At 56.1% G+C, this 12,376-nt stretch overlaps 1 protein-coding gene across 1 annotated transcript in view; it reads left to right on the forward strand.

Annotated features, from left to right (window-relative positions):
• The first annotated feature begins 1,721 nt into the window (after positions 1 to 1,721).
• The window catches only part of MMP24 (matrix metallopeptidase 24), a 57,014-nt gene continuing 46,359 nt past the window's right edge, over positions 1,722 to 12,376 (forward strand). The window contains exons 1-5 of the mRNA XM_038757158.1: positions 1,722 to 1,745; positions 3,860 to 3,941; positions 5,140 to 5,322; positions 5,573 to 5,758; positions 5,963 to 6,201. Coding sequence (XP_038613086.1) covers positions 1,722 to 1,745; positions 3,860 to 3,941; positions 5,140 to 5,322; positions 5,573 to 5,758; positions 5,963 to 6,201 — 714 coding nt within the window. The remainder of the gene's footprint in view (positions 1,746 to 3,859; positions 3,942 to 5,139; positions 5,323 to 5,572; positions 5,759 to 5,962; positions 6,202 to 12,376) is intronic.

Below are 12,376 nucleotides of genomic sequence, written 5' to 3' on the forward strand. Positions count from 1 at the left end.
ACCCTTTATTCTCTGTCCATGGAGGGATGGCGGGAGGCTTTGTCCTCTGACCGTGGAGGCGTGGCGGGAGCCTTCATCCTCTGACCATGGAGGCGTGGCGGGAGCCTTCGTCCTCTGTCTGTGGGAGCGTGGCAGGAGCCTCTGTCTTCTGTCCATGGAGGAGCAGTGGGAGCCTCCATTCTGTTTGTGGGGGCGTGGCGGGAGCCTTCGTCCTCTGACCGTGGAGGCGTGGCGGGAACCTTCATCCTCTGGCCATGGAGGTGTGGCGGGAGCCTTCTTCCTCTGTCTGTGGAGGCGTGGTGGGAGGCTCTGTCTTCTGTCCACAGAGGAGCGGTGGGAGCCTCCATTCTCTATTCATGGAGGCGTGGCGGGAGCCTTCGTCCTCTGACCGTGGAGGCGTGGCGGGAGCCTTCGTCCTCTGTCTGTGGAGGCATGGCGGGAGCCTCTGTCCACGGAGGAGCGGTGGGAGCCTCCACTCTCAGATCTGGAAGGAATCAGTCAGTCGATCGATCAGTCAGTAGTGTGGCCTAATGGAAAGAGCGTGGGCCCAGGAGTCAGAAGCATCTGGGTTCTAATCCTGACTGTCCCTTGTCTGCCGTGTCACCTTGTGCAAGTCAATTCTCTGTGCCTCAGTTACCTCACCTGTAAAGTGGGGACTGACAACCCCATGAGGCGCAAGAACTGTGTCTGACCTGATTATCTTGCATCTACCGTAGTGCTTACTACAGTGCTTGGCACAGGGTATGTACTTAAGAAATGCCACTATTATTATTACTATTATTGATGTTTCAGCACTCCCCAGTGCCCATTCCATTACCTGAAAAGGGTGCAGACCCCGGGGAGGCCAAGGGATACAGGAGCCAGTGTGGAGGTATGGGTGAATACAGCAGCATCTTTCTTTGTCCCGCACTCTTTGTCAGTCCCACCTCTCTCCATATCTCTTTGTCATTCTGTTTCTCCGATTCTCTTTTTCTGTACCTGCCTCTCTTTTGCTCTGCATCTCTGTCTCTCTGTATGTCGGTGTCTGTCTCTCTCCTCCCTTTTCCGGGGTTGGGGGGCTTATCCCCGTTTACATGCTCACCATTGGCAGTTGAGCATTTTGCACTGTATTTTTCATTTTCACTTTCCTTGGCTTCTGCCAGATGGTGATAGCCCAGATCTTCCTGGATCTCGCTCATCTTCAAGGCTATGTTTCCTTTTTGGTCTCAAACGAAGGCATCTCTCTTCAGCCCAGCTTTCTTAAATCTGTGGTTTTCTCTTATTGCTATTATTGCAGTTATGTCCTTACTGTGGGTCAAGCACTGTTCCAAGCTCTGGAGTAGATGCAAGTTTATCAGTTCAGATACAGTCCCTGTCCCACTGGGGCTCACTATCCAAGTAGGAGGGCGACAGGTATTTAATCCCCATTTTATAGATGATGAAACTGAGGCCCACGGAAGTCATCCCCATTTTGCAGACATCTCGGATCACGAAGTTCCCGTTTCATCTGTGGAAAATGTGCGGTTGAAGGAAGGGCTGGTGGCCCTGACTAACCTCAGGAAGGCTGACCTCTAGGAGCCGTCCAGCAGTCGGAGACGGGCTCGAATCCCGCGCCCTGCTCTAGAAACCGAAAGGACTGTGCTCAGTCGGTCAGTCCATCAGTTGTATTTATTGAGTGCTTACTGTGTGCAGTGCACTGTACTAAGCGTTTGGGAAAGTACAGTATAACAGAATTGGTAGACATGTTCTCTGGCCCCAATGAGCTCGTAGTCTAAAGGGGAAGACAAATTAATATAAATAAATAAATGATGGCTATTTACATAAAAGGTACGGGGCTGAGGGAGGGGTGAATAAAGGGAGCAAATCAGGGTGACGCAGAAGGGCCTGGGGGAAAAAGGAAATGAGGGCTTGAACGGACCCCGAGACGCAAGGGGAACGATGGATGGGCCTCGGGGGGACTTTTCCCTTTAGTTTCATCTTTGTAGGCAAACGTCCTCCCCCTGAACTCAAAGCACTTTCTCATTTATTGTATCATTTGACCTCACAGTGCCCCTGGGAGCTAAGGAGGGACAGGAACCGTCCCTATTTGACAAAGGTAAACTGAGAGCCAGCGAGGTTCTTACCACCATTTTACCACTGAGAAATCAGAGGTGAGAACGGCCAAGTGATTCGGCCCAAGGTTACCCAGTATGCTACCACCAGCAGCAGCGATGGTGCAGGGACCCAGTGCTCCCGAGCCTCGGCTTGCCATCAGACTGCTCGACTATGTGATGCTTTGGGAAGGGGACAGGGTCTCTTTCTTGCTGAGTCGTCTATTGTTCCAGGCTAGCGCTCACATCCCGGCCTGTATTTCTCTCTCCATCTCTCTTAAGCGCCATTTATTTGGCATTGCTTACTTTGCTCCACCCGCTTCCAAAAGGGTTTTTCATGCAGGACGGATTCCTCTCCCTCCCTAGGGACAGTCTTTCTGCCCGAGGACTGGAGGGAGAGACCATCTGCACAGGGGTGATGTGTGAAGGGGCTCGTTCTTCCTTCCTCCTCTCTCCCAAGCCGCAGCCAGAGCTGAAGCACGGTGGGCAGAGGTGTAGACTGCTGCCCGGAGCCCCAGATCTAACCCCACATCCCTCAAACCCGCCCAAGGGGATCGCCTTACCCCTGCTCCCGATGCCAGCTGGGCAGGCCCCGTTCCAAGGGCGGAATGAAGAAGGGAACTCTGCTAGTCCAGAACTGCCCCTGCCCCTCCCGCTGCAGACCAAGGCCCTAGAACAATAATAATAATAATGGCATTTATCATAACTTTAAGCGCTTACTATATAATAATAATAATGATGGCATTTATTAAGGGCTTACTATGTGCAAAGCACTGTTCTAAGCGCTGGGGAGGTTACAGTGTGATCATGTTGTCCCACGGGGGGGCTCACAGTCTTAATCCCCATTTTACAGATGAGGCACAGAGAAGTTGTGACGCCTAAAGTCACACAGCTGACAAGTGGCGGAGCGGGGATTTGAACCCGTGACCTCTGACTCCAAAGCCCCCGCTCTTTCCACCGAGCCACGCTGCTATATGCCAAACGCTGTTCTAAATGCTGGGGGAGATGCGAGTTCGGACCCAGTCCCTGTCCACCTGGGGCTCGCAGTATAAGTAGGAGGGAGAACAGCTAGTCGAGCCTTGTCTTACAGATGAGGGAACCGAGGTATAGAGAAGTTAAATGACTTGCCCAGGGTCACACAGCAAGCACGTGACAGAACCAAGATTAGAACCCAGGTCCTCTGACTCCCGGGCCTGTGTTCTTTCCACTTCTCTAAGGCTTTTAGGCTCTGTCCGAGGGGGACGGAAAGGGCCTGGGGAGCAGCGGGCAGTTCAGCTGTTTAAACTCCCCTCGCCCCATTGCGATGGTTTGCAGGGTTCGAGTTGCCTCTTTTTCGGGGTTGGGGGCTGGGAGGCCCCACCTCTTTGTGTCTGGAGTGACGGTCAGCGTGGCTCAGTGGAAAGAGCCCGGGCTTTGGAGTCAGAGGTCATGGGTTCGAATCCCAGCTCCGCCACTTGTCTGCTGTGTAACCTCGGGCAAGTCACTTAACTTCTCTGAGCCTCAGTTACCTCATCTGTAAAATGGGGATTAAGACTGTGAGCCCCACGTGGGACAACCTTATCACTTTGTATCCCCCAAGCGCTTAGAACAGTGCTTTGCACATAGTAAGCGCTTAACAAATGCCAATTATTATTATTATTATTAGGACTGCCGACCTTCTCCAGTGACCTAGAAACCCACGTCCACTCACGGGGTCTGCGCTGTGTGTGAGCGTCCATGCCCGCCTCGACCTCCCCTTCCGTCATTGAACATCACGGCAGCCTCAGCCATGTCCCGGGCGCCGCGATTAGGAAAACCTCTCCGTTCAGTGCCAAGGAAAGCGCAACCCCCTTTGCTCTTTCACTGGGGACTTCGACCCGATTCCCATCGCTTGTAAGGCACCGTGGACGTCCTAGACGAGGAATGGCTCCACCACTGAACTGGGCACATAGGAATATTTGGCGACTTTTTCTATCTGGGGTGTGTAGGAAGGGGCGGCAGGCCTTACGCCCAGTGTGTCCTTCCCTGAGGAAGCAGGGAATGGAGGGCTCATGGGCTGGGATCATTCATTCGTATTTATTGAGTGCTTGCTGTGTGCGGAGTACTGTACTAAGCGCTTGGAAAGTGCAATATAGCAGTAAACAGAGACAACCCCTGCCCACGAATTGCCTTTTTTGCACGTCGGGCCGGCGGGAAGGGGGCTCGCCCAGGATTTGACCCCCGAAACTCGCTCCTGAGGGGTAGGGCCCTAAGCCTCGCCCCTCTTCCCCATGATTCCTAGGACCCCCGCCCCTCTTCCCCATAGCCTCTCCTCGGCTCTAGTCCCCACCCAACGTGTCTCCTCAGCCGCCCCCGGTTCCCCCTGAGGGTCTCCTCAGCCGACCCCGCTCCCTTTAGTGTCCCCTCAGCCGCCCCCCGTTCCTCCTTCGTGTCTCCTCGGCCACCCCCGGTTCCCCCTTAGTGTCTCCTCAGCCAACTCCGCTCCCTTTAGTGTCCCCTCAGCCGCCCCCCGTTCCTCCTTCGTGTCTCCTCGGCCACCCCCGGTTCCCCCTTAGTGTCTCCTCAGCCCCCCCTTAGTGTCTCCTCAGCCGCCCCCACTTCCCCCAGTGTCTCCTCAGCCACCCCCACTTCCCCCTGAGTGTCTCCTCAGCCTCCCCCGGTTCCCCCTGAGTGTCTCCTCAGCCGCCCCCCGTTCCCCCTGAGTGTCTCCTCAGCTGCCCCCCGTTCCCCCTGAGTGTCTCCTCAGCCGGCCCCAGTTCCCCTTTAGTATCTCCTCAGCTGCCCCCAGTTCCCCCTGAGTGTCTCTTCAGTCACCCCCGGTTCCCCCTGAGGTTCTCCTCAGCCCCCCCTTAGTGTCTCCTCAACCGCCCCCCGTTCCCCCTGAGTGTCTCCTCAGCCGGCCCCAGTTCCCCTTTAGTATCTCCTCAGCTGCCCCCAGTTCCCCCTGAGTGTCTCTTCAGTCACCCCCGGTTCCCCCTGAGGTTCTCCTCAGCCCCCCCTTAGTGTCTCCTCAACCGCCCCCCGGTTCCCCCTGAGGTTCTCCTCAGCCCCCCCTTAGTGTCTCCTCAGCCGCCCCCCGGTTCCCCCTTAGTGTCTCCTCAGCTGCCCCCGGTTCCCCCTGAGGGTCTCCTCAGCCGCCCCCGGTTCCCCCTGAGTGTCTCCTCACCCGCCCCCCGATTCCCCCTGAGGGTCTCCTCAGCCGCCCCCCGGTTCCCCCTGAGGGTCTCCTCACCCGCCCCCCGATTCCCCCGAGGGTCTCCTCAGCCGCCCCCCGGTTCCCCCTGAGGGTCTCCTCAGCCCCCCCCTTAGTGTCTCCTCAGCCGCCCCCACTTCCCCCTGAGTGTCTCCTCAGCCACCCCCAGTTCACCCTCAGTGTCTCTTCAGTCACCCCCGGTTCCCCCTTAGTGTCTCCTCAGCCACCCCCGGTTCCCCCCGAGGGTCTTCTCAGCCCTCCCTTAGTGTCTCCTCAGCCGCCCCCGGTTCCCCCTGAGGGTCTCCTCAGCCCCCCCTTAGTGTCTCCTCAGCCGCCCCCCCGGCTCCCCCTGAGTGTCTCCTCGGCCGCCCCCCGGTTCCCCCCGAGTGCCTCCTCAGCCGCCCCCCCTCCCGGTTCCCCCTGAGTGTGTCCTCAGCCGCCCCCCCGGTTTCCCCCGAGGGTCTCGTCAGCCGCCGCCCCCGCCGCCGGCTGCGCCCCCTCTGTGGCCCCTCGGCCGGTGGGCGGGGCCCCTCCCGCCCGGGCCCCGCCCCTTTCCGCGGCGCGCGCGCGCGCGCGGGCTCAGGGCGCGCTCTCGCGGAGGGCGCGCGCGGCCGTGGGGCGGGGCGGGCGCCGTGGGGTGGGCGGGGGCCCTGGGCCGCGGGGGCGCGCCCGGGGCGGGCCGAGCGCGCGCCCGCGGCGCCGTGACTTGGCGGGTCCGCAGCGGGAGGAGCCGGGGCCGGAGCCGGGGCCGGGGCCGGAGCCGGAGCCGGAGCCCATCGCTCCCGGGCGGCGCGGCCCGGCCCCGCCGCCGCCGCCGCCTCCTCCGCCATGCTGAGGGCCCGGGGCGGGGGCCGCTGGCTGCCGTTACTCTGGTGCCTCCTGGGCGCCCTGAGGGCGGCGGCGGCGGCGGAGGAGGAAGACGACGACGACGACGAGGCGGCAGCGCCCTTCGCCGGCCAGGTGAGTCCCGGCCGGGCGGGGACTCATCCGTCAATCAATCAATCAATCGTATTTAGGGAGCGCTTACTGCGCGCAGAACACTGTGCTAAGCGCTTGGGAAGGACAGGATGGCAACATCGAGAGACGGTCCCCACCCAACAGCGGGCTCACAGTCTAAAAGGGGGGAGACGGAGAACAAAACCAAACATACTAACAAAATAAATAGAATAGGTATGTACAAGCAAAATAAATAGAGGAATAAATACGTACAGACATATAGACAGGTGCTGTGGGGAAGGGAAGGAGGTAATAAGATGGACTCTTTTAGACTGTGAGCCCACTGTTGGGTAGGGACTGTCTCTATGTGATGCCAATTTGTACTTCCCAAGCGCTTAGTACAGTGCTCTGCACATAGTAAGCGCTCAATAAATACGATTGATTGATTGATTGATTGATTGATTGACTCGCGGGAGGAGGGCGGGGGGACCGGAGGGGGCCCGGGCCGGAGACGCGAGGCCGGGGGGCGGCGTTGGGGCCGGGCTGGGCCTCCCCCTCAAGGCCGGTGCCCGGCGACCCGCCGTTGGGGCCCGGGCCTCACGTCGGGAGAAGAGGAAATGAACCCCGAATTGGCCCCGGGGCCACCGGATTTGTCGCCCCAGATTTTATTTTGGTCAACACAGAGGGGTTTCTCACTCCGTGAAGTCGGAGGTTCAGCATCATCATCATCAATCGTATTTATTGAGCGCTTACTGTGTGCAGAGCACTGTACTAACAGCTTGGGAAGTACAAATGGGCAACATCTAGAGACGGTCCCTACCCAACGGTGGGCTCACAGTCTAAAAGGGGGAGACAGAGAACAAAACATACTAGCAAAATAAGATCAATAGAATAGATATGTACAAGTAAAATAAATAAATAGAGTAATAAATACGTACAAACATATATACATATATACAGGTGCTGTGGGGAAGGGAAGGAGGTAAGATGGGGGGATGGAAAGGGGGACGAGGGGGAGAGGAAGGAAGGGGCTCAGTCTGGGCCGCCCCCCCCCCCCCCCGTTCATTCATTCAGTCTCATTCATTCAGTAGTACTTATTGAGCGCTTACAGTGTGCAGAGCACTGTACTAAGCGCTTGGGATGTACAAGTCGGCAACATAGAGAGACGGGCCCTACCCAACAGTGGGCTCACAGTCTAGAAGGGGGAGACAGAGAGCAAAACATATTAATAAAATAAATAGGAAAAATATGTACAAATAGAGTAATAAATGCGTGCAAACATATATACAGGTGCTGCGGGGAGGGGGAGAGGAAGGAGGGGGCTCAGTCTGGGAAGGCCTCCTTAGATGGGTGTCCAACCAACACCCCCTCGGCACCTTCCTCCCCCGCCGATTCCTTCCATGGCCCCTCTACCTTCCTCCCCAGATCTTTCGACCCCTTGATCGCCCTCGCCGGTTTTCCTTCAATCTCCGCCCGGTGTCTGTCATCCCAAGGAGAGGTCTCACGGATGAAAAGTCGGTCCAGGCCGACGTTTTCCTGGTCGGATAAATGAAAGCTGAGTTGCGGGCCTTTAGGGAGTACCATCCGCCTTCCTGTCCCACCCCTATTTCTCACAACTTGAACCTTTACGATTCTTCTCTCTTGAACAGTTTCCAGATTTTCCACCTCCCAAACTGTGGGAGCTAAACTGGGAAAACAATCTTAGCCCGGGTTTGAGCTAAGCATAAGAAGGAACACTTATTTTCCAACATTTCCGCCTTCCGTTTGCACCATCTCTCCCCGTTCTGTTCTTTTCTCCTCCGTCTCCCCATTCCCCAGGCCCTAAATCCCTGAAGAAAGCTGCACAAAGGTCTAGGAGAGAGGGGTTCCAACGTTTCCACCTTCCGTTCACACCATCTCTCCCCGTTCTGTTCTTTTCTCCTCCGTCTCCCCGTTCCCCAGGCCCTAAATCCCTGAAGAAAAATGCACAAAGGTCTGAGAGAGTGGGGTCAACCCCTCTGGGGCAGAGGGCCAGAGAAGGGGGCTCTTCAGAAAACAGACAACCATCTGGGAAAAAGCTGAGCAGATGGAAAACAGAGGGGGGCAAACGGTTGGCTAGAGAGGAGAGAAACCGAAGCCTTAAATTCCCTGCAAATTCTTTGTGTGTTTCAGCTAGTTCATTTGGTAACGGGAAAAGAGAGCATTTGCTTCAGACCCTGCTCCGTAGAGTTGCTTGGTTTAGGTTACGAGCAACATTAAGTTTTCTTTTAAAGAGCGTCGTTTTGGGTCTCGGAACGCGGGCCGGAACAGGAACCACAAACAGCCGACGAGTCCAAATATGATTAAAGCTAGAGCCGGATTCCTACCCTGGAGAGAGTTCACTTAGCTCGAGGTTTAGAGGTGGAAATGGAGATGCTTTCCAGAAATAGTAACCAGGGGCAAAATTAGAGGCTGGTCATCTTTGTGGGTTACGAAAGAGGATCTACCCCTTTTCCCACCTTATGCACACACAGGTATGCACGTGTGTGCACGCACACACACAAACACACATTCACATAATAATAATAATAATAATAGCATTTATTAAGCGCTTACTATGTGCGAAGCACTGTTCTAAGCGCTGGGGAGGTTACAAGGTGATCAGGTGGTCCCATAGGGGGCTCACAGTCTTAATCCCCATTTTCCAGATGAGGCACAGAGAAGTTAAGTGACTTGCCCAAAGTCACACAGCTGACAGTTGGTGGGGCCGGAATTTGAACCCCTGACCTCTGACTCCAAAGCCCGTGCTCTTTCCACTGAGCCACACTGCTTCTCTATCTTCCCAATCTCCCAATCTTCTCCCTCCTCCCAAAATTCTGGAAAAAACTGGCTCAAACTCCCTGTGAGAATGGAGGGGGGGTGTTGGGATGGGGACCGGTCAGCATGAGGTTGGCCTGCCGCCTGCCCACCCACCCTACGAACTCCATCGCGGCTGATCCTATTTGAGTTCTCCGGTGCCCCAATCCTGTGGGATCGCCGTCTCGGTTCTAGCCAAACCCACAGGGAACTCCAAAGGCCGTCTGCTCCACTCCGGACTCTCCCCCCCTCACACCCCAGCCTTTACTGCCGGCAAAGGGCCGAAGGAGAACAGAGAGGATGGGGGGAGGCTCCTGCTCCAAACCAAAGAGTTGGCCGTCCTGCGCGGCCGGGCGTGGGGAAGAGACCAGCGGCGGGCAAGCGTGCATTGAACTGACCCACCGACTCCGGTCATTCCCGTGGACCCCTCTCTTCAAGGGGCACTGAGTCATTTTCTGTCCGTTTTTCTCCCACTGAGCCTGCGTGACTCCTTTTTTATCCCCCCAAGCAATGTTTTCAATTAGAAGTTGTGTTCTGTTCCGGGACGGATGCGAGGCGGGAAATGGATTTCCGAAGTACCGGCTGATTTTCTTTCTGGAGGAGAGAGTGACAAGCTTAAAGCCGCGGGCAGGACCCTCGGGGAGGAGCCAGCGGGCCTCGCTAGCTGGATCCCGGAAAGGCGGGCCTCTGTAGCTGGACTCCGGCAGGGCGGGCCTCGCTAACTGGACCTCGGCGGGGCTGGCCTGGGAGCCTGCCGGACAGAAGGCTGAAGAAGGACTGTGCGGCCCCCTTTGGGGGCCACAATCAATGCTATCTGTGGAGTACTTTGTGTGCAGGGCACCGTAGTAAGCACGTGAAAGAGTACAGTCAACAGAGGCAGTAGACATGTTCCCTGCCCACAGGGAGCTTGCAGTCTGGAAGGAGAGACAGACAATTAAAACGAATTATGGATATATGCATGAAGGCTGTGGGCCGAGGGTGGGGTGAATATCAACTGCTTAAAGGGTACAGAACCACGTGCGTAGGGTACGCGGCTGGTTGGGTCGGCCAGGGAAAGGAGGGCTTGGTCGTGGAAGGCCTCGTGGACGAGATGTGTTTTTAACTCTTCTGCTAGTTCTGTTGTATTATTCTCTCCTAAGCACTTAGAGCAGTGTTCTGCACATAGTAAGCAATCAATAAATATCATCGATCGATTGATTAATAAGCCTTCGAAGGAGGGGGGAATGGTGGAATGTCGGCCGTGAAGGGGAAGGGAGTTCCAGGCTAGAGGGAGGACGGGGGTGAGGGCTTTGTGGGGAAATAGATGAGATGGAGGTAAAGAGAGTGGGTTGGCATTAGAGGACCTAATTGTGCAGGCTACATTGTAATAGGAAATCAGTGAGGTCAGGTGGGAGGGAGTGCACGGATTGAGTGCTCTAAACCCACGATGAGAAGTCTCTGTTTGATACAGAGGAGGATGGGCAGGCACTGGAGGTTCTTGAGGACTGGGGAGACGTGGACTGACATTTCTTCAGAGAAATGATCTGGGCAGCAGAGTGAAGTAAGGACTGAATTGGGGAGAGACAGGAGAGAGGGAGGTCAGCAAGGATTCTGATAACGGTAGTCAAGGCAGGCTATGACAAGGGCTTGGATTGGGGGGTAGCAATTTGAATGGACCACCATTCTCCCCACCTTCAAGGCCTTATCGAAATCACATATCCTACAAAATAATAATAATAATGATGATGGCATTTATTAAGCACTTACTATGTGCAAAGCACTGTTCTAAGCCCTGGGGAGGTTACAAAGTGATCAGGTTGTCCCACGGCAGCTCACAGTCCTAATCCTCATTTTACAGATGAGGTAACTGAGGCCCAGAGAAGTTAAGTGACTTGCCCAAAGTCACACAGCTGACAATTGGCATACCTGGGATTTGAACCCATGACCTCTGACTCCAAAGCCTGTGCTCTTTCCACTGAGCCACGCTGCTTCTCAAAAGGCCTTCCTTGACTAGACCCTTGTTACCCTCTCTCTTCCGCATCATCCTGGTACTCGGATTAGTACCCTTTATTCAACCCACCCTCAGCCCCACAGCACTGCTGTAGGTATCTGAAATTTATTTTAATCCCTGTCTCCCCCTCTAAACTAAAAGCTACTTGGGGGCAGGGAATGAGTCTACCGATTCTTAAACTATAGTCTTCCAAACACAACGCAGTGCTCTGCACACAACGCTCGATAAATACAATTGATGGATTGAGTCGTCGACGGAGTGGGGGAGGTTGATTTTAGCGGTTACGAAGGTAGAACCAGCAGAATTTGGTGACAGACTGAATATGTGGGTTGAGTGGAAGAGGTGAGTCGAGGGCAGTGCCCAGGCCCCGAGCTTGTGAAAGAGGGAGAAGAGTGGTGTGGTCTACAGTGGTGGTAAAGACCAGGGAGAAACATGATTTGGGTGGGAAGAGGAGTTCTGTTTTGGACATATTTAGTTTGAGGTGTGGGCGGGACATTCAAGTAGAGATGTCCCGAAGGCAGAAGGAAATGTGAGGCTGCAGAGATGGTGAGAGGTCAGAGGCTGGAGAGGGAGATTTGGGAATTTTCTTCCTAGGGATAGTTGAAACCGGGGGAGCAGATGAGTTCTCCGAGGGAGTGGGTGTCGGTGGAGAACAGAAGGGGATTCAGAATTGAACCTTGAGGGACTCCCACAGTTGTAGGGGGGTGGGAGGCAGAGGAGGAGCAGTCAGAGAGATAGGAGGAGGTGGCCTAAACAGGGGCTGGGGTGGGAGGTGGGGTGAGGAGCAGAGCTGGAAAGGAAAGATGGGGGAGGGGGCCGGGCGACGGATGGGGAGGTGTTGGATAGAGGGGGGTGAGAGGGCCCGCTGGGCAGGAAGGACAAGGATGGGCTGATGAGCGGGAGGGGATTGAGGTCAGAGAAGTTTAAGGGTTAGGAGAGGCCGTCAGCACCAGTAACCCACCGCTTCATCCAGTGGTTCTGTCGGCCCATCCGCCGACTTGAGTGCGGGTCCCCGGGGCCCCCCGGGCAACCAGCCGAAGAGCCAGCAAACGGGCGGCTGGGCTGCTGTGAGGGCAGGCAGCCGCCGGTGTGCAAAAAGACGGGCCTCTGCCAGCGGGGCATCAGACTGGCGCACCGCTCCGTGTTCCCGTCCTCCGTGCCCCCAGGCTGGGACCCGCCGCCGGCAGGATGGGAGCAGGGAGCGGGAAGATGAAGGAAGCGCCCCTTCTCGGATGCAGCAGTTTGAGGGTGGGTTCAGGATGGCCTAGTGGCTAGAGCGTGGGGCAGGCAGCATTGCCTGGTGGATAGAGCACAGGACTGGGAGTCAGAAGGACCTACGTTCTAATCCCACTCTGCCACTTGTCTGCTGTGTGACCTGGGGCAAGTCACTTACCT

The sequence above is a fragment of the Tachyglossus aculeatus genome, chromosome 15 (assembly GCF_015852505.1).
Source record: "Tachyglossus aculeatus isolate mTacAcu1 chromosome 15, mTacAcu1.pri, whole genome shotgun sequence".
Lineage (NCBI taxonomy): Eukaryota > Metazoa > Chordata > Mammalia > Monotremata > Tachyglossidae > Tachyglossus > Tachyglossus aculeatus.